The 20,305-nt window shown below is 42.5% G+C and overlaps 2 protein-coding genes across 2 annotated transcripts; one reads left to right on the forward strand and one right to left on the reverse strand.

Moving 5' to 3' along the window:
- Positions 1–2,416: 2,416 nt before the first annotated feature.
- Positions 2,417–3,316, reverse strand: OTUD6A (OTU deubiquitinase 6A). The gene has a single exon (XM_036304281.1). The coding sequence runs from the start codon at positions 3,314–3,316 to the stop codon at positions 2,417–2,419; it is 900 nt and encodes a 299-aa protein (XP_036160174.1).
- Positions 3,317–18,058: 14,742 nt separating this feature from the next.
- Positions 18,059–18,958, forward strand: LOC118653731 (OTU domain-containing protein 6A-like). The gene has a single exon (XM_036304443.1). It carries the CDS (start codon positions 18,059–18,061, stop codon positions 18,956–18,958), a length of 900 nt encoding a protein of 299 aa, XP_036160336.1.
- Positions 18,959–20,305: the final 1,347 nt, after the last annotated feature.

The following is a 20,305-nucleotide window of genomic DNA, read 5'->3' on the forward strand; positions in this document are numbered from 1 at the left end:
TTTATGGATTACTTAATCCATAAGTGTTCAAACTATCTTTACTAAGTATTTTTGATATTTGAATTTACCTGATAGTGTCAAGAGGTTTCATTAAGCCATGAAAGGAAAAAAATCCAATATAATGAAGCTTGCATTAAATGAAAGGTTTAAATTTTTACTTCCATAGCCAACTCTGAGAAATGTGATACAGCACTTAAAAATACTCTGGAGATCTGGATTTGAATCCTACCTCTTCTACTAAATAGCTGTGCGACTTTGCAGAAGTCCATTCCTTCTTTCTTTCCACATTCATTGTGTGCTATCTATTTGAATGCTAGGCCCTGGGAATTAAAAGATCAAGACACAGGGTTTTTTGCCCTTAAGGCAGCGGTTGTCAACCTGTGGGTCGAAACCCCTTTGGGGGTCAAACGACCCTTTCACAGGGGTCGCCTAAGACCATTGGAAAACACATATATAATTACATATTGTTTTGTGATTAATCACTATGCTTTAAGTATGTTCAATTTGTAACAATGAAAATACATCCTGCATATCAGATATTTACATTACGATTCATAACAGTAGCAAAATTACAGTTATGAAGTAGCAACGAAAATAATTTTATGGCCCTAACCGGTTTGGCTCAGTGGATAGAGCGTTGGCCTGTGGACTGAAGGGTCCCAGGTTCGATTCCAGTCAAGGGCATGTACCTTGGTTGCGGGCACAGCCCCAATAGGGGGTGTGCAGGAGGCAGCTGATCAATGTTTCTCTTTCATCGATGTTTCTAACTATCCCTCTCCCTTCCTCTCTGTAAAAAATCAATCAAATATATTTTAAAAAAATAATTTTATGGTTGGGGGGTCACCACAACATGAGGAACTGTATTAAAGGGTCGAGGCATTAGGAAGGTTGAGAACCACTGCACTAGACTGAGAACTGCTTGAGGCCAAGGAGAGTGCCTTATATGTCTTTATTTACCTCAGCACAGCATGTGACACCTGTTAGGTAGGGACTCAGTGTTAAATGAATAATGTTGCATAATAATACCTAGCCTTCTCTGAGTACTCACTTCCTGGCAGGAGACTAGTCTACATACTTTACATGCATTTTCTCAATTAATCCTCACAACTGCCATAAGAATAGGTGTTGTTATATATGCCCTTGTTTTACAGATGAGAAATTGTGGCTCAGAGAGGTTAAAGTAACTGGTCTAACAGTCTTCCCTTATACTGGGATTTGAACCCAGCTCCATTGAATATGCCCTTGTTTTACAGATGAGAAATTGTGGCTCAGAGAAGTTAAAGTAACTGGTCTAACAGTCTTCCCTTATACTGGGATTTGAACCCAGCTCCATTGAATCTAGTTTCCAGAGCCCAACCACTAAGCTATATTACAAAAGAGGGGGAAATGAAAGACCTACTGAAGAACAAAAGAGGAAATGGACATGTAACAGACTTGTGCTAATAAGTAAAAAGAAGCAAGATTGAATCAGTAGGCTGGCTTATCTTAGGGAGGATGTACATACAGTCAGCCAGAAGAGTGCAGACTTGATACGCCATAAGCAAGCAAGAGGCATTTGAGTCAACTAAATATTTATTGAGGATCTATTATGTGCTAGCTGCTGGGATATAAATACAAATACCCTGTTCCAAAGGCTCTACCAACTAGGTGAGGGAGAGAGACAACACATGTTATGGTGATACACACAGGCTATGACAGAAACACCCAGGAGGGAAGCCTCTCCAGGGAGTTCATAGAAGTATTCTTAAAGGAGCTGATCTCAAAAGTCAGTAGTGAATGGTAATACCATATGTAGAGAACCTGAAGCACTTCAATATTATTTTAACTTACAGCTGGAGAAAAGAGATAGGTGATTAATTATTTCAAAATGTACAGTACTTAGAAAAAAAGAAACCCCAAACAGCCCACGAAACAATCCCTCCCCCCACCAAGAACTAGGCAAAAGGCATTCACAAGGCATTTCGAGTACATAAACGCCAAGTGTATCTAAGTAATCCAATATATTCATGGACAATCTGAAGATGCTGAGCTAAGCTGATTTTTCCCCAAGTTAAGAACGCCATCAAACCCAGTTTCCATTTTAACCCCCACACTATTTGTAACATAACCAATTCTCATCGGCCTGGGAGGCAAAAACCCTGAAGGGCAAGATGCGGTTGGGACTTTCAAACTGACGCCCCTCAGGCGGTGCAATACAGATCCCTTCCCTGTACCGCGTCCCTGCCCCCCCACCGTGCGAAAGAGGCAAAGTCGGAAAGGGGGAGGAGGAAGAACGACCAGGTGGAAAAGCGGGGCGCGGGGCTGTTAAATTTTGAATAAGACGAAGAAAAGAAAAACCAGAGCAGCAAGGCAAAGGGAACAACAGAGCCTACTGAGGGGACCAGGCGGCGGCCCCGGCACCAGCGGCGGCGGAGGCCTACAAGAACCACGAGGCGACGCCCCCCACGGCGCCGGCTTGGGCTTGGGCTTGGGCTTCGGCCGGCATCACGGAGTCGTAGTGCTCCCCGCCAAAGCTGGAGGTGTAGCGCCTGTAGACGAGGGTGAGCGGCTTCTTGGTGTACTCCTCCCCGATGAGGAGGACGGGCGACTCCGACTGGATCACCTCGATGGGGCACTGCAGGACGTGCGACAGGGCCCTCAGCTCGAGTTGGCCTCCCCACGGTGCGTTGTGCACGATGTCGTCGCAGTAGTTGAAGAAGTCGTCGCGGGTGTAGACATCGCCGGTTTCGGGGTCGCTGAAGAAGGGCAGGAATTCGTCGACGTGCTTCCGCATGTAGTTGGCGGTGCGGCCCCGCAGGCTCTCCACGGTCACGGAGAACCACAGCTGGTCTTGGATGGCGCGGTACATGCAGTGGCTGTCGGCCGGGATCTCCTTCATCTCCAGGTTCTTGGCCTCCAGGATGACCGCTAGCTTCTCCTCCTCGTCGCGGCGACAGCTGGCCAGGTACCCCACCTCGGCGGCAGCCGCCGCCATCTTCTGGCGCTCTCTCTGGAGCGCCGCCCTTCTTTCGCGCCTTCTCTGGGCCCTCGAGAGGCAAGGAGGACAGTTCTCAAGATTCATCTTGGCCAGACCCTCACTGACGGAATCGAGATTGCTGCTAGCAGGGGTAAGCTCTGTGTACTTCTCCAGCTCCCGCTGTTGTCTCTGCTCCATTTCGGCCTCAAGGCGGGCCACGTCAAGGAGCAACTGCTTTCTTTTCTTCTTGTCGTTCTTAGGGACCGAGTTCTTCATGGCCTGGATGCGGTCCTGCAGCTCTTTTTTCTCGCGGAGGTGGCGACGCTTCAGCCGCTGATACTCAAGCTGCAGATCTTCCATCGTGTTTAACGGCTGGCGAGAACCGAAGTTTGGTGGCAGCGAGAGGACCCGCTACAGTTCAGTCCAACTGCTCAAACCGTCTAACAGGTAGCTGATCTCAGCCTCCACTGGCCGGCTGCTCTGTTCGTTTAAGACCCTGGTTGCCCGCCCACTATTCATGGCCCGCTCTGCCATTGGCCACTGTCTCAGCATGGCCACGCCCCAAGACGCCTGGCACTGGGATTGGCTGCTGGGAGACCCTAGACATGCCCCTATTAGACACCATAGCAACAGGTGTTTCCGGTTCAGAGCTTGGTTTGAAACTAGGCCTGTAATCCAGCCTTTGCAGGTTATGTGCAGGGTTCCGCCTTTGCAGGTTTCGCGCAGCAACTGGGCTTGTAGAATTTTTCATGGACTCTTAGTACTTCATTTCCAAGCCTGAACACAATGCAGACACTGGTCGTGTGTGAGAATTACAACAAATGTTATACCAACAGCTGAATGTGCCCTGACACTGGACTTGTCCAGGAGGCATTGTGGCTTCTTCCAGTTTTTCAGGTCTCTTGACCAGAGAACCCTTAGTTTTGTGTATTAGAACAACGACATTTCCTTACGTTCCTGGGAGCAGAGAGTCCTTTCAGTTTAGGTTTCAAATCCGCCCTGTCCCATCTCACTGTTAAAAGGTCACAACCACTGTCCTTAAAGTCATTCACTACAACTAGGCAGACCTCTTGCTTTGTACCAACTGAATGTACCTTCCCTAAACTTCTTTCCCACCTTCCACAATGGGCTCTCTTGAATGCCCAGGGAGCATTTCTCTACGTTTGTTCTTGAGTCTCTAAAAGTTCTAAACTTTTAAAATTAAAAATGTTAGAGCCCTAAGCTCTTTCAAATATGTTCTCATCTTGTCCCACCCTGCCCATCTGTATCTTGAATTCCCAAACTGGAAGGCCCTTGAGACAACCTCCCCCTTGGGACAAATGAAGAAAGTGGACATTTGTCCAAGTTGTTGTATATATCAATATTTCCTTCCTTTTTATTGTTAAGTAGTATTCTGTGATATTGATGTACTGTACTTTAACCATGCGACCTGTTGAAGGACATCTGGGTTGTTTCCAGTTTGGTGTTATTATGAATAAATCTGCTATAAACATCCGTATACAGGTTTTTATGTGACCATAAGTCTTCGTTCCTCTAGGGCAGAGGTTCTCAACCTGTGGGCCGCGACCCCTTTGGCGGTCGAATGACCCTTTCACAGGGGTCGCCTAAGACCATCCTGCATATCAGATATTTACATTACGATTCATAACAGTAGCAACATTACAGTTATGAACTAGCAACAAAAACAATTTTATGGTTGGGTCACAACATGAGGAACTGTATTTAAAGGGCCAGAAGGTTGAGAACCACTGCTCTAGGGGAAAATGTCCAGGAGTGCAAGTGCCCATAATGCCCATAAGTGTATGTGTACTTTTTTGAGAAACTATTTTCCAGGGTTGGCTGTGTATGAGGGATCCAGTTTCTCTGCATCCTCACCAGCATTTGGTATTGTCATTTTCTTTTTTGTATTTTAGCCGTTCTGTAGTAACATCTCACTGTGGTTTTAATTTGTATTTCTCTAGTGGGTAATCATGTTCATCTTTGCATGTGCTCATTTGCCCTCTGTGCCATAACCTCTTGGGTAAAATGCTTATGTCATTTGCCCATTTTACTGTTGTTTTGCGATTTTTAAAAATATATATATTCTAGATAATAGTTCTTTGTTGGATAAGTGGTTTGCAAATATTTCCTCCCACACTGCGACTTGTCTTTTCATCTCTTTACCTGGTGTTTCTCAGAGTGAAAGTTTTAAATTTTGATGAAGTCCAGTTTATCAATTTTTCCTTCTATGGGTTCAGTTTATTATGGCAAATCTCTTTGTGTTACCCAACAATTTTCAATCTTTTTCATCTCATGGTACACATAAACTAATTACTAAAATTCTGCAGACACCAAAAATATATTATTATATATTTTGCTGATCTGACAAAAAATAGGCATAATTTTGATTTATCATACCTGACCTCTATTGTTGTGTCGGCTATTGTCATTTTTTTATTTGACAATCTAAGGGGAAAGAGGTCAGTACCCCTAACTAAATAGTCGGTTATTGCATGTTTTAGAAACTCCTGCAACACACTGGTTGCAAATCGCTAGTCTAACGCTAGATTCCAAAGATTTTGGCCTGTTTTTTAGGATAAAATGTATTGCGTTAGGTTGTAAGTTCAATTCTGTGATCCACTTGTGTTTATTTTTATGTAAAGTTTATTTTTGTGTAAGGCTAAAATCAAAGTTCTGTTTTTAACCTATGGTTGTCCAATTGCTCAAGCGTCATTTGTTGGAAAGGCTATGCTTCTTCCATTGAATTGGTTTTGTACCTTTGTAAAAAATCTGTTGGGCATATTTGTGTGAGTCTATTTCTGGGTTCTCTATTCTGTTCCATTGATCTATGTGTCTATTCTTCCAACAACACCATACAGTCTCGATTACTATAGTTTTGTAATAAGTCTTAAGACTAGGTAGACCCTTCCCTTAAATTGTATTCTTCTTTTCCAAATTGCTTTTCTATATAAATTTTAGAATAATCTTGTTTGTATCTATCAAAAAATCTTGCTATGATTTTCATAGGAATTGTGTTAAAGCCATTTATCAATTTGGGGAGAACTGACACCTGGGTATGTATCACCATTATTTAGATTTTTCTTGTGTTATTTCATGAGTGTTTCATTATTTTCAGCATATAAGTGTGGCATATATTTTGTTAGATTTACACATAAGCATTTCAATTTTTTGAGGTATTTTTTATGGTGTTATATTTTTAATTTCAGTGTCTTCATGTTTATTCCATGTTTATTCTAGTATGTAGAAATACATATATGATTATCATGTATCAGATGACCTTGCTCAACTGACTGTTTCTGGGAATATTATTTTGTATGTAGATTCCTTGGAATTTTATACCCAGAGAATCATGTTATCTGTGAATAGACATTTTTATTTTATCTTTCCCAATCTTTATCCTCTTATTTCCCTCTTTTGCCTCATTGTATTGAGTTTAACTTTCAGCACTATGTTGAATAATAGTGGTGAGAACAGGCAGCCTTGCTTTGTTCTGGATCTTGTGGGAAAGCATTTCAGTTTCACCATTAAGTATCATAAGAGTTATAGGTTTTCTGTAGATGCTCTTTATCAAGTTGAGGAAGTTCTCCCCTGTTTCTATTTTTCTGAGAGATTTTAACATGAATGGTTTTGAATTTTGTTTTTTTTTTCTGCATCGATTGAACTGTTTGTGTTATTTTTCTTATTTAGCCTGTGGATATGGTAGATTACATTGACTTATGGTCAATATTTGAGCTAGTCTTATAGTTGGTCATGGTTTACAATTCTTTTTATATATTGACTAGAGGCCCGGTGCACAAAATTCGTGCACTGGGGGGTGGGGTTCCCTCAGCCCAGCCTGCCCCTCAGTCCGGGAGCCCTCAGTGGATGTCCTACTTATGGCCACAGTCTGGCAGCAGAGGCTCGGAGCAGGCGTCCGGTGTGTGTGTGTGTGTGTGTGTGTGTGTGTGTGTGTGTTTGTGTCTGCTGGGGGCAGGCCCCCAGCAGCACCACGTAGGCTCAGAGCAGTTACTGTGTGTGTGTGTGTGTGTGTGTGTGTGTCCCTGCTGGGGGTCTTCCCCCAGCCACATTGGAGGCTCAGAGTAGGTGCTGTGTGTATATGTGTGTGTGTGTGTGTGTGTGTGTGTGTGTGTGTGTGTGTGCTGGGGGCCTGCCCCCAGCCACACCGTGGAGGCTTGGAGCAGGTGCCCCTCTTTGTTGATCTCTCAGGCTCCTGGCCTCCACTGCATATTGTACTCTCCCTTGAGCTGTGGCCAGGGTGGGGTGCTGCCTGCAGGCCGCGCTTTCCTGATTGCTGCGGCAGCCCAGGAGCAGGCGCACACGGGGGCTGCCTGCAGGCTGCCCTTTCCTGCTCACCGATCGCCATGGGGTCCCGGCTGGGGGCGGTGTTTAGGTGGCGTGATTGCGCTGCCTAAGCCCCACCGCCCAGGGCTGCACACAGGGCCCAGATGGCGGCTCGCGCTGTCCGCCCTGCCTGCAGTATGCAAATTAGCTGCCATCTTCATTGGCAGCTAATTTGCAGATCTCACTGATTAGCCAATGGGAGGCATAGCGAAGGTACAGTCAATTACCATCTTTGTCTATTATTAGATAGGATACATTCTATTTGCTAATATTTTAAATCTACTTTAATGACAGACATTGGTCTGTACCAGGTAGTTTTCTTTTTTGCTACTTTTTTGTTTGGTTTTGGTATCAGGGTAATTCTAGCTTTATCAAAAGAATTTGGAAGTGTTCCCTCCTCTTCAGTTTTTCTGGAAAAGACTGTTTAAAATCAATGTTAATTCTTTCAATGTTTGGTGAAAACACCTGAGTCAAAAGATTGCATTTTGGGGAATTTTAAAAAAGAAAATGCTTTCCTGCTCGGCCAGCTTGGCTCAGTGATTCAGGGTCGACCTATGAACCAGGAGGTTGAGGTTTGATTCTGATCAGGGCACATGCCTGGGTTGAGGGCCCAATCCTCAGTCAGGGCCATGCAAGAGACAGCCAATCAGTGATTCTTTCTCATCATTGATGTTTCTATCTATCTTGCCCTCTCCCTTCCTCTTTGTAATCAAAATATATTTTAAAAATGGTTTCCTTAACAGTTATAAGGCTAATCAAACTGTATTTCATATTGAATGAATTTTGGTTGTATTTTTTTGAGGAATTTTTTCATTTAATATAAGTAGTCAACCTAATGTGTGTGGAGTTGTTTGTAGTGTTATATTTATTAGTGTTTTATATATGCAAGATTTGTAGTGATATTTCCTGCTTTATTCCTGATATTGGTAATTTGTGTTTTCTTTCTTTTTTTATTTGTTCTTGTTATATAGTTGTCAATTTTATTGGTCTTTTCAAGGAATCAGCTTGTTGTTTCATTGATTTTTTTCCCCTATTGCTTTTCTGTTTTCAACTTCACTGATTTCTGCTCTGTTTTTCTTTCTTCTGCCTGCTTTGGTTCTAGGTCACTCTTCTGGTCCTTGAGGTGGGAGCTTCGATGATTGATTTCAGACTTTTCGTCTTTTTCTAATGTATGCATTTAGTGCCGTAAATCTTCTTTTCCGTATTACTTTGACTGTATCTTATATGTTTTGATATATTGTATTTTTATTCTCATTCTGTTTAATGTATACTTTTAGATTTCCTTGAGATTCTTTGGCTCATGAATTATTGAGAAGTGAATTATTGGTTTCCAAGTGTTTGCAGATTATCCTGTTACCTTTCTGTTACTGAATTCTCCTTTGATTCCTTTGTGGTTGGAGAATACACTCCATATGATTTCAATTTCTTTAAATATATTGGGGTTTGTTTATGGTCTACAATCTATTCTATCTTTACATATGTTCCATGGTCACTTGAAAAGAATCTTTATACTGCTGTGGTGGGTGATGTATTCTATAAATGTTGTTTAGATCCCCCGATGGCTGATGGTGTTATCAACTTTCCTATATTCTTTCTGTCTAATTCTTCTGTTTATTGTTAATAGAAGAGTGTTGCCGTGTCCAACTGTAATTTTCACTTTTTCTGTTTCTTCTTTCAGTTTTATCAGGTTTTGCTTTATGTATTTTTCACCTCTGTTGCAAATCAGCATTTAGGATCACTGTATTTTTGGTGAATTCACCCTTTTATCATTATGCAATGCCCCTCTCTGCCTCCAGTAATTTTCTTTGCTCTAGCATCTACTTTATTTGATATAAATATAACCACTACTTTTTCTTTATTAATGTTTGATATATATATATATATACATATATATATATATATACACATATATATATATATCTACACTAATAAAAGAGAAAAATGGTAATTGGCGTACCGTTTTCATTGGCTAATCAGGGCTATATGCAAATTAACTGCCAACTAAGATTGGCAGTTAACTGCCAACTAAGATTGGCAGTTAACTGCCAACTAAGATTGGCAGTTAACTGCCAACTAAGATTGGCAGTTAACTGCCAACTAAGATTGGCAGTTAACTGCCAACTAAGATTGGCAGTTAACTGCCAACTAAGATTGGCAGTTAACTGCCAACTAAGATTGGCAGTTAACTGCCAACTAAGATTGGCAGTTAACTGCCAACAAGATGGCGGTTAATTTGCATATGTAGGCACAATGCAGGGAGGTGAAAGGGAAAGCAGGAAGAAGCCCCCGCCACTGACAGTGATCGGAAACCCAGGGGGGAGCTAAGAGCTGGGGGCCGCCTTTGCCCTGCCCCCCAGCCATGATCGGAGAATCAGGCGCCTTTGCTGCTCTGGCCAGTGATAGCAGGAAGTAGGGGTGGAGCCAGCGATGGGAGCTGGGCACGGTCGAAGCTGGCAGTCCCAGGAGCTAGGGGTCCCTTGCCTGGGCCTAAAGCGGAGCCCACGATCGCGGGGCCGCTGCAGCTGCGGGTCCCCGCTGCCCGGCCGGATGCCCAGGCCAGAGGCCAGAGGCGTTAGGCCTGGGCAGGGGCGGAGCCTGCAACCGCGGGGAGCTGGAGGGGCGGAGCCAGGGATTGGGGGGATATGATGGTCCCCTTGCCCAGGCCTCAAGCCTGGGTCAGAGGCGTCAGGCCTGGGCAAGGGGCTGATCCTGCGATTGGAGGGTGATGGGGGTCAATGCCTGAGGGCTCCCAGTATGTGAGAGGGGGCAGGCTGGGCTGAGGGACACTCCCCCCCACACACACACCCAGTGCACGAATTTCGTGCACCGGGCCCCTAATATATATATATATATATATCCTTTTACTTCCAACATCCCAATATCATTATATTTTGAGTTTTTACCTCTAGTTGGGTCATGTTTTTTTATTTTTTATTTTATTTTATTTTTTTATTGTCTAAAGTTTTACATATGTCTTCTTTTTCCCCAATCAACCCCCGCCCCTCTGCCATTCCCACCCTGGGCAAGCCCCCACCTCCCCAGTGTCCATTGGTTATGCTAATATGCATGCATATAAGTCCTTTGGTTGCTCTCTAATCCCCTCTCCTCTACCATTGGATCTATTGTTGTTCCTCAAATTATGTTGATAATTATATCCCACATGAGTGAGATCATGTGATATTTATCTTTCTCCAACTGGCTTATTTCGCTTAGGATAATGCTCTCCAGTTCCATCCATGCTGTTGCAAATGGTAAAAGTTCCTTTTTTTTTTTATAGTGGCGTAGTATTCCATTGTGTAGGTGTACCACAGTTTTTTAATCCACTCATCTGTTGATGGGTGGGTCGTTTTTTAATCTACTCTGCCAGTCTCTGTATTTTAATTGGCATATATAGATCATTTACATTTAAGGTAATTATTAATATGTTAGGGCTTAAGTCTGCCATTTAATTTTTTTGTTTTCTGTTTGTTCTTTCTGTGTTAATTTCTCTGTTTCTTTGTCCTACCTTCCTTTGGGTTACTTGAACATATTTTAGAATTCCATTGTGATTTATCTGTAGTGTGTGAGGGTGTATCTCCTTGTATAACTTTTTAAATGGTTACTCTTGGTACATTTGTGTCTGTGTGTGCAGGCAAGTGCACACATGCCAAAATCTGTTATGTTGCCATTTTACCATTTTGAGTGAAGCATAGAAACCTTACCTCCTTTTGCATCTTTTTATCCTCACCCATTTCGCAATACAGCTGTCCTAAATGTCCCCTACATAAATTCAGAACCACATTAGTTTTCTGATGTTTGCTTTGACCTTCAAACATAATAGACAATTCAACAGGACAAAGAAAGTCTATTGTATTTACCCCTAGTTTGCTTATTATGTTCTTCCTTCCTGATTTTCCAATATTACTTCATTTAAAAACTTCAATTAGCCATTCTTTCAAATTGGTTTCTTTGTACAAATTCTCTTAGTTTTCCTTCATCTAAGAATGTCTCGATTTCCCTTTTATTTCTGAGGGATATTTTCCCCAGAGGAGTTCACTATGCTTTTCTTTCATAACTTGAAAAATGTTGTTATTTTTTGTTGGCCTCCATGGTTTCTGATGAGAGATTTACTGTCTTTCGAATTGTTTTCCTTTATTGATAAGATTCTGTTTCTCTCTCTGCTTTCAATAATTTTTTTCTTGTATTTCGTTTTCAGAAATATCACTATGACATACCTTTGGGAATTTCTTTGGGTTTATCTCATTTGGGTTTTGAATCTGTAGGTTTATATCACTTACCAAATTTGAGACGTTTTCTGCCATAATTTCTGAGTACTTTTTCTTTTTTTAAAATCTTTTTAAAATTGATTTCAGAGAGAGGGAGAGAGGGATAGAAACATCAATGATGAGAGGGAAACATCAATCGGCTGCCTCCTGCACACCCCTACTCAGGATGAAGCCCAAAACCCAGGCATGTGCCTTGATCAGGAATTGAACCATGACCTCCTGGTTCATGGGTCAACCCTCAACCACTGAACCACACTGAGCCAAGCTTTGAGTACTTTTTCAACCACATTAGATCCTCTGTTGTTGTCCTATAAGTCCCTGAGTTTCTGTTCAATTAAAAAAACATTTTTAATAAATTTTATTTGGTAGGGGTTCTTTTTTTTTCAAATTCTATTTTTGAAGTACAGTTAACATTCAATATTATTTTGTATTAGTTTCAGGTTTGCAGCATAGTTGTTAAAAAAAATCATACACTTTACAACAAGCATGTCAAACTCACAGGCGCGTGTCATAGGTTCGCCATCACTGGCCTAGCCTCTCCAAGTGCTATCTGCCCAGCTGTTCCACCACAGCTTCCTGGGATAGAGTGTAAAACCAGAAACCACCAGGGCTCACCCAAAATACCCTCCTGGGACAGGGTGGCCTCCATGCAGGGACTCAAGCCAGTCAGTATCCTCTTTCCTGGCTTTTTCTACACAACATATGTTTTAAAAAATGAAATTGGTATCATTCTGTTCAAGTTATTTTTTTTTACTTAATACATTATAAGCATTTTGTGTTCTTAAACAGTTTTCAATACAGTTATTTTAATGCCTGCATTCTAGCCTGTGAATGTGCCATAATTTATTATTTATCCTATTCTATTACTGGACATTTAGATTGCTTTCAATTTCTCACTACTATAAATTTGCCACAGTAATATCCTTGTAGCTGAACCTTTGTCTGTATTTCTGATTATTTCCTTTCTGATAAGATTTCTAGAAGCGATCTAGGTCAAAAGGAGATGCTTTAAATGCATACTTCTATATGGCTTTCCAGAAAGAATATCCAGTTTACACTCTCAGGGTCTGAGAGTATTATTTTCCCATATAGATGCCAACACTGAAAATTATCATCTTTGCTAATTTGTTTAGATGAAAAATGTATTAGTTGACCCTTTGTTAATTACTGGTGAGATAGAATATTCCTCTAAGTCTTTATTATGATGTCTATTTCATTTGTGCAGAAACAAATAATTCTTAATTTATTGCCTGTTCCTGAATTTTGCTTAATTTTCTATGGACAAATTTGTCTTATAAGAAATTTTAATAGGTCCTTAGACTTGTCATTCAGGTATTTTAAAATTTAGGTTTTTTTGGTACATTATTACCTTTCAATTGTTTCTGACATTTTGCATATGATGCTAAAGTTTAAAATTGTATTGGGATCGCTCTCTCTATTAATATTTTTCTCTATGCTTTCTGTCTTATCATGCTTAGACAGAGTTTTCCCATTCCAAGCTTAGATCAATATTTGCTTTTACTTTCTTTCAGGTTTCTTGCCCTTGACAATCTGACTCGGTTGGAGCGTCAGTCATCTCATGCACTGGAAGGTCACGGGTTCAATCCCGGGTCAGGGCACATACCTAGGTTGTGGGTTCTATCCCTGGTCAAGGCGAGAACTGGAGACAACTGATTGATGTGTCTCTCTTGTATTGATATTTCTCTCCCTCCCCCCACCCCCCGCTCTCTCTCTTTCTGTCTCTATCTCTGTCTCTCTCTCCCTTCCTCCCTGTCTAAAATCAATTTAAAAAACTAAATGCTTAAGTGTAAATCTAACAAAATATATGCCAGACTTATATGCTGAAAATAATGAAACACTCATGAAATAATACAACGAAAATCTAAATAATGGTGATACATACCGAGACGTTTCTAAATAATGGTGATACAAATTTGAGACGTTTTCAGCCATAATTTCTGAGTACTTTTTCTTTTTTAAAAATCTTTTTAAAATTGATTTCAGAGAGAGGGAGAGAGGGATAGAAACATCAATGATGAGAGGGAAACATCAATCGGCTGCCTCCTGCACACCCCCTACTCAGGATGAAGCCCAAAACCCAGGCATGTGCCTTGATCAGGAATTGAACCATGACCTCCTGGTTCATGGGTCAACCCTCAACCACTGAACCACACTGAGCCAAGCTTTGAGTACTTTTTCAACCACATTAGATCCTCTGTTGTTGTCCTATAAGTCCCTGAGTTTCTGTTCAATTAAAAAAACGTTTTTAATAGATTCTATTTGGTAGGGGTTCTTTTTTTTCAAATTCTAGTTTTGAATTACAGTTAACATTCAATATTATTTTGTATTAGTTTCAGGTTTGCAGCATAGTTGTTAAAAAATCATACACTTTACAACAAGCATGTCAAACTCACAGGCGCATGTCACAGGTTCGCCATCACTGGCCTAGCCTCTCCAAGTGCTATCTCCCCATTTTGATAAATGGCTTTAACACAATTCCTATGAAAATCATAGCAAGATTTTTTGATAGATATAAACAAGATTTTTCTAAAATTTATATAGAAAAGCAATTTGGAAAAGAATAACACAATTTAAGGAAAGGGTCTACCTAATCTCAAGACTTATTACAAAGCTATAGTAATCGAGACTGTGTGGTGTTGGTGGAAGAATAGACACATAGATCAATGGAATAGAATAGAGAACCCAGAAATAGACTCACACAAACATGCCCAACAGATTTTTTACAAAGGTACAAAACCAATTCAATGGAAGAAGCACAGCCTTTCCAACAAATGGTGCTGGAGCAATTGGACAACCATGGGCTAAAAACTGAACTTTGACCCAAGCTTCAAAACTTACACAAAAATAAACACAAAATAGATCACAGATTTAAATTTATAACCTAATGCAATATATTTTTTTTACTAAAAAACAAGACAAAATCTTTGGGATCTAGTATTAGACCAGTGATTTGCAACCAGTGTGCTGCAAGAGTTTTTAAAATATGCAATACCCGACCACTTAGGGCAGTGGTCAGCAAACTCATTAGTCAACAGAGCCAAATATCAACAGTACAACGATTGAAATTTCTTTTGAGAGACAAATTTTTTAAATTTAAACTATATAGGTAGGCTCATTGTTATTAATTTAACTAGAGGCCTGATGACAAAATTCGTGCAAGAGTAGGCCTTACTTCTTCCGGCTGCTGGCACCGGCTTCCCTCTGGCACCCAGAACCTAGGCTTCCCTCCAGCCACTGGCATGCATCCAGGATCCAGGCCTCCCTTGCAGCCCCGGCTTCATCTGGAAGGACGTCCGGTCTAATTAGCATATTACGCTTTTATTATTATGGATTAGGGTACTCCTAAACTGGCCTTTGCTAAAAATGTTTCATTTTATAATAATAAAGCCACCAACACAAAAGAATTACAATTCTTAATTGATGACGATACCTGTAGGATTTGCAGCTGGTTGGAAAAATACAGGTAACTTTATGCTTCAAGTAGGTACTTTTGTCACCTGCGAGCGATTTGCGGACGCGACTAGCACTAACCGCTGCACAATGAGACTGCTGACTGACTGGCTCACTTAACTCCTGCATGAATCGCGTGCACCTCCCCCGTGCTGCTTATCCCATGGCCCGCCTTCACCGAGTCTCCGGTCCGACCGATACCCCCCACTTCTTCTAACGCCACTTCTTCAAAATAGACTCGCCCAGGCCGAAAACCGACTTCTGCCCATGGGCCACGAAGTTTCAATCGCACTGTACGTGTGCGCCCGCACATGGTATTTTGTGGAAGAGCCACACTCAAGGGGCCAAAGAGCCGCATGTGGCTCGTGAGCCGCGGTTTGCCGACCACTGACTTAGGGGCACTGACATCTTTTCCCTTATATTGTCAAATTTAAAAAAAAAAGACAACAGCCAACACAATAATAGTGGTTTGGTGTGAATGAATCAAAATTATGCCTAATTTTTTTGTGAGACCAGCAAAAAATATAATAATATTTGTGTGTGTGTGTGCTGCAGAATTTTAGCAATTATTTTATGTGTGCCAGGAAATGAAAAAGATTGAAAATTGCTGGGTAACACAAAGAGATTTGCCATAAAAACTGAACCCATAGCCCTAACGGCTTTGGCTCAGTGGAGAGCGTCAGCCTGCAGATTAAAGAGTCCCAGGTTCCATTCCAGTCAAGGGCATGTACCTTGGTTGCCAGCACATCCCCAGTAGGGGGTATGCAAGAGGCAGCTGATCCATGTTTCTCTCTCATCGATGTTTCTAACTCTTTATCTCTATCCCTTCCTATCTGTAAAAAATCAATAAAATATATTTTTTTTAAAAAAAATTGAACCCAAAGCCCTAGCCGTTTTGGCTCAGTGGATAGAGCTGTGGCCTGCAGGCCAAAGGGTCCTGGGTTTGATTCCAGTCAAGGGCACTTATCTTGGTTGCCGGCTCCTCACCGGCCTGGTCCCTGATCTGGGCTTGTGCAGGAGGCAACCAATCAATGTGTTTCTCTCACATCGATGTTTCTCTCTGTCTTTCCCTCTCTTTGCTACTCTCCCTAAAACTCAATGGAAAAATATCCTTGGGTTAGGATTAACCGAAAACAAAAAGCAAAACCCTGAACCCATAGAAGGAAAAATTGATAAACTGGACTTCATCAAAATTTAAAACTTTCACTCTGAGAAACACCAGGTAAAGAGATGAAAAGACAAGTCGCAGTGTGGGAGGAAATATTTGCAAACCACTTATCCAACAAAGAACTATTATCTAGAATATATATATTTTTAAAAATCGCAAAACAACAGTAAAATGGGCAAATGACATAAGCATTTTACCCAAGAGGTTATGGCACAGAGGGCAAATGAGCACATGCAAAGATGAACATGATTACCCACTAGAGAAATACAAATTAAAACCACAGTGAGATGTTACTACAGAACGGCTAAAATACAAAAAAGAAAATGACAATACCAAATGCTGGTGAGGATGCAGAGAAACTGGATCCCTCATACACAGCCAACCCTGGAAAATAGTTTCTCAAAAAAGTACACATACACTTATGGGCATTATGGGCACTTGCACTCCTGGACATTTTCCCCTAGAGCAGTGGTTCTCAACCTTCTGGCCCTTTAAATACAGTTCCTCATGTTGTGACCCAACCATAAAATTGTTTTTGTTGCTAGTTCATAACTGTAATGTTGCTACTGTTATGAATCGTAATGTAAATATCTGATATGCAGGATGGTCTTAGGCGACCCCTGTGAAAGGGTCATTCGACCGCCAAAGGGGTCGCGGCCCACAGGTTGAGAACCTCTGCCCTAGAGGAACGAAGACTTATGGTCACATAAAAACCTGTATACGGATGTTTATAGCAGATTTATTCATAATAACACCAAACTGGAAACAACCCAGATGTCCTTCAACAGGTCGCATGGTTAAAGTACAGTACATCAATATCACAGAATACTACTTAACAATAAAAAGGAAGGAAATATTGATATATACAACAACTTGGACAAATGTCCACTTTCTTCATTTGTCCCAAGGGGGAGGTTGTCTCAAGGGCCTTCCAGTTTGGGAATTCAAGATACAGATGGGCAGGGTGGGACAAGATGAGAACATATTTGAAAGAGCTTAGGGCTCTAACATTTTTAATTTTAAAAGTTTAGAACTTTTAGAGACTCAAGAACAAACGTAGAGAAATGCTCCCTGGGCATTCAAGAGAGCCCATTGTGGAAGGTGGGAAAGAAGTTTAGGGAAGGTACATTCAGTTGGTACAAAGCAAGAGGTCTGCCTAGTTGTAGTGAATGACTTTAAGGACAGTGGTTGTGACCTTTTAACAGTGAGATGGGACAGGGCGGATTTGAGACCTAAACTGAAAGGACTCTCTGCTCCCAGGAACGTAAGGAAATGTCGTTGTTCTAATACACAAAACTAAGGGTTCTCTGGTCAAGAGACCTGAAAAACTGGAAGAAGCCACAATGCCTCCTGGACAAGTCCAGTGTCAGGGCACATTCAGCTGTTGGTATAACATTTGTTGTAATTCTCACACACGACCAGTGTCTGCATTGTGTTCAGGCTTGGAAATGAAGTACTAAGAGTCCATGAAAAATTCTACAAGCCCAGTTGCTGCGCGAAACCTGCAAAGGCGGAACCCTGCACATAACCTGCAAAGGCTGGATTACAGGCCTAGTTTCAAACCAAGCTCTGAACCGGAAACACCTGTTGCTATGGTGTCTAATAGGGGCATGTCTAGGGTCTCCCAGCAGCCAATCCCAGTGCCAGGCGTCTTGGGGCGTGGCCATGCTGAGACAGTGGCCAATGGCAGAGCGGGCCATGAATAGTGGGCGGGCAACCAGGGTCTTAAACGAACAGAGCAGCCGGCCAGTGGAGGCTGAGATCAGCTACCTGTTAGACGGTTTGAGCAGTTGGACTGAACTGTAGCGGGTCCTCTCGCTGCCACCAAACTTCGGTTCTCGCCAGCCGTTAAACACGATGGAAGATCTGCAGCTTGAGTATCAGCGGCTGAAGCGTCGCCACCTCCGCGAGAAAAAAGAGCTGCAGGACCGCATCCAGGCCATGAAGAACTCGGTCCCTAAGAACGACAAGAAGAAAAGAAAGCAGTTGCTCCTTGACGTGGCCCGCCTTGAGGCCGAAATGGAGCAGAGACAACAGCGGGAGCTGGAGAAGTACACAGAGCTTACCCCTGCTAGCAGCAATCTCGATTCCGTCAGTGAGGGTCTGGCCAAGATGAATCTTGAGAACTGTCCTCCTTGCCTCTCGAGGGCCCAGAGAAGGCGCGAAAGAAGGGCGGCGCTCCAGAGAGAGCGCCAGAAGATGGCGGCGGCTGCCGCCGAGGTGGGGTACCTGGCCAGCTGTCGCCGCGACGAGGAGGAGAAGCTAGCGGTCATCCTGGAGGCCAAGAACCTGGAGATGAAGGAGATCCCGGCCGACAGCCACTGCATGTACCGCGCCATCCAAGACCAGCTGTGGTTCTCCGTGACCGTGGAGAGCCTGCGGGGCCGCACCGCCAACTACATGCGGAAGCACGTCGACGAATTCCTGCCCTTCTTCAGCGACCCCGAAACCGGCGATGTCTACACCCGCGACGACTTCTTCAACTACTGCGACGACATCGTGCACAACGCACCGTGGGGAGGCCAACTCGAGCTGAGGGCCCTGTCGCACGTCCTGCAGTGCCCCATCGAGGTGATCCAGTCGGAGTCGCCCGTCCTCCTCATCGGGGAGGAGTACACCAAGAAGCCGCTCACCCTCGTCTACAGGCGCTACACCTCCAGCTTTGGCGGGGAGCACTACGACTCCGTGATGCCGGCCGAAGCCCAAGCCCAAGCCCAAGCCGGCGCCGTGGGGGGCGTCGCCTCGTGGTTCTTGTAGGCCTCCGCCGCCGCTGGTGCCGGGGCCGCCGCCTGGTCCCCTCAGTAGGCTCTGTTGTTCCCTTTGCCTTGCTGCTCTGGTTTTTCTTTTCTTCGTCTTATTCAAAATTTAACAGCCCCGCGCCCCGCTTTTCCACCTGGTCGTTCTTCCTCCTCCCCCTTTCCGACTTTGCCTCTTTCGCACGGTGGGGGGGCAGGGACGCGGTACAGGGAAGGGATCTGTATTGCACCGCCTGAGGGGCGTCAGTTTGAAAGTCCCAACCGCATCTTGCCCTTCAGGGTTTTTGCCTCCCAGGCCGATGAGAATTGGTTATGTTACAAATAGTGTGGGGGTTAAAATGGAAACTGGGTTTGATGGCGTTCTTAACTTGGGGAAAAATCAGCTTAGCTCAGCATCTTCAGATTGTCCATGAATATATTGGATTACTTAGATACACTTGGCGTTTATGTACTCGAAATGCCTTGTGAATGCCTTTTGCCTAGTTCTTGGTGGGGGGAGGGATTGTTTCGTGGGCTGTTTGGGGTTTCTTTTTTTCCCAAACTATAGGAGAAAATTTACTTAGACAAAGTTACAGAGGAAGAAGAAGTGATTTGCAGAAGAAATGGGCTCAGGAAACAAGTTACAGAAGCAAAAGAAGGGCTGAGGAAAGGAAAAAATGCCTGGAGGAAGGTATTGGGAAGGGAGCGGGCATTCTCCCTAGAATGAGCTGCCTTATTTTTTGTTCCTTTTTGGTTAAGCTAGGCTACTCAGGAGACAAGAGCTCCTTTAGTATTTTGTTTTGTTTTGTTTTCATAAAAACCTGTGTGGTTTCAAATTATTTGTAGTTCTGTACATGTTTGCTAAATTTTAAATAGTATTGGTTAAATGTACAAGTTAAATGTAAGTTAAATATAGATTTATATATAAATGCAAACTGATAGGCTAGATAAGATTTAACTTTAGGATGTGAAAGATACCAACTTATTTTCTTTTATTAAAAATAGGAAGGAATACAACTTTTTTCAAGTAGTGATCCATTTCATTATAGCTACAAGTGGTGTGAAGCAAAAAGAGACAAACTGATAGTGAGCTTAACTTTAAGGAGTAAGATCTGAACCAGTAGAGTTTCCTTTATTTTCAGAGACATTAAAAGAGTATGACTTTATTCAAGTAGTTGATTCACTTTGTTATATCTACAACTGGTATGAAGTGTGACAGGTCTGAACTTATTTTTTGTAATTCTTAGAAAAGTTTATAAAGGAAACTTTAAATGTATCAGAGCATTTAATCCATTTTGTTATATCTGTAACTGGCATGAGGCCAAAAAGTGAGCAAGCTACTTTTGTTGATATTTGAGACTTGTTGATA

The sequence above is a fragment of the Myotis myotis genome, unplaced genomic scaffold, assembly GCF_014108235.1.
Source record: "Myotis myotis isolate mMyoMyo1 unplaced genomic scaffold, mMyoMyo1.p scaffold_m19_p_4, whole genome shotgun sequence".
In the NCBI taxonomy this organism is placed as follows: Eukaryota; Metazoa; Chordata; class Mammalia; order Chiroptera; family Vespertilionidae; genus Myotis; species Myotis myotis.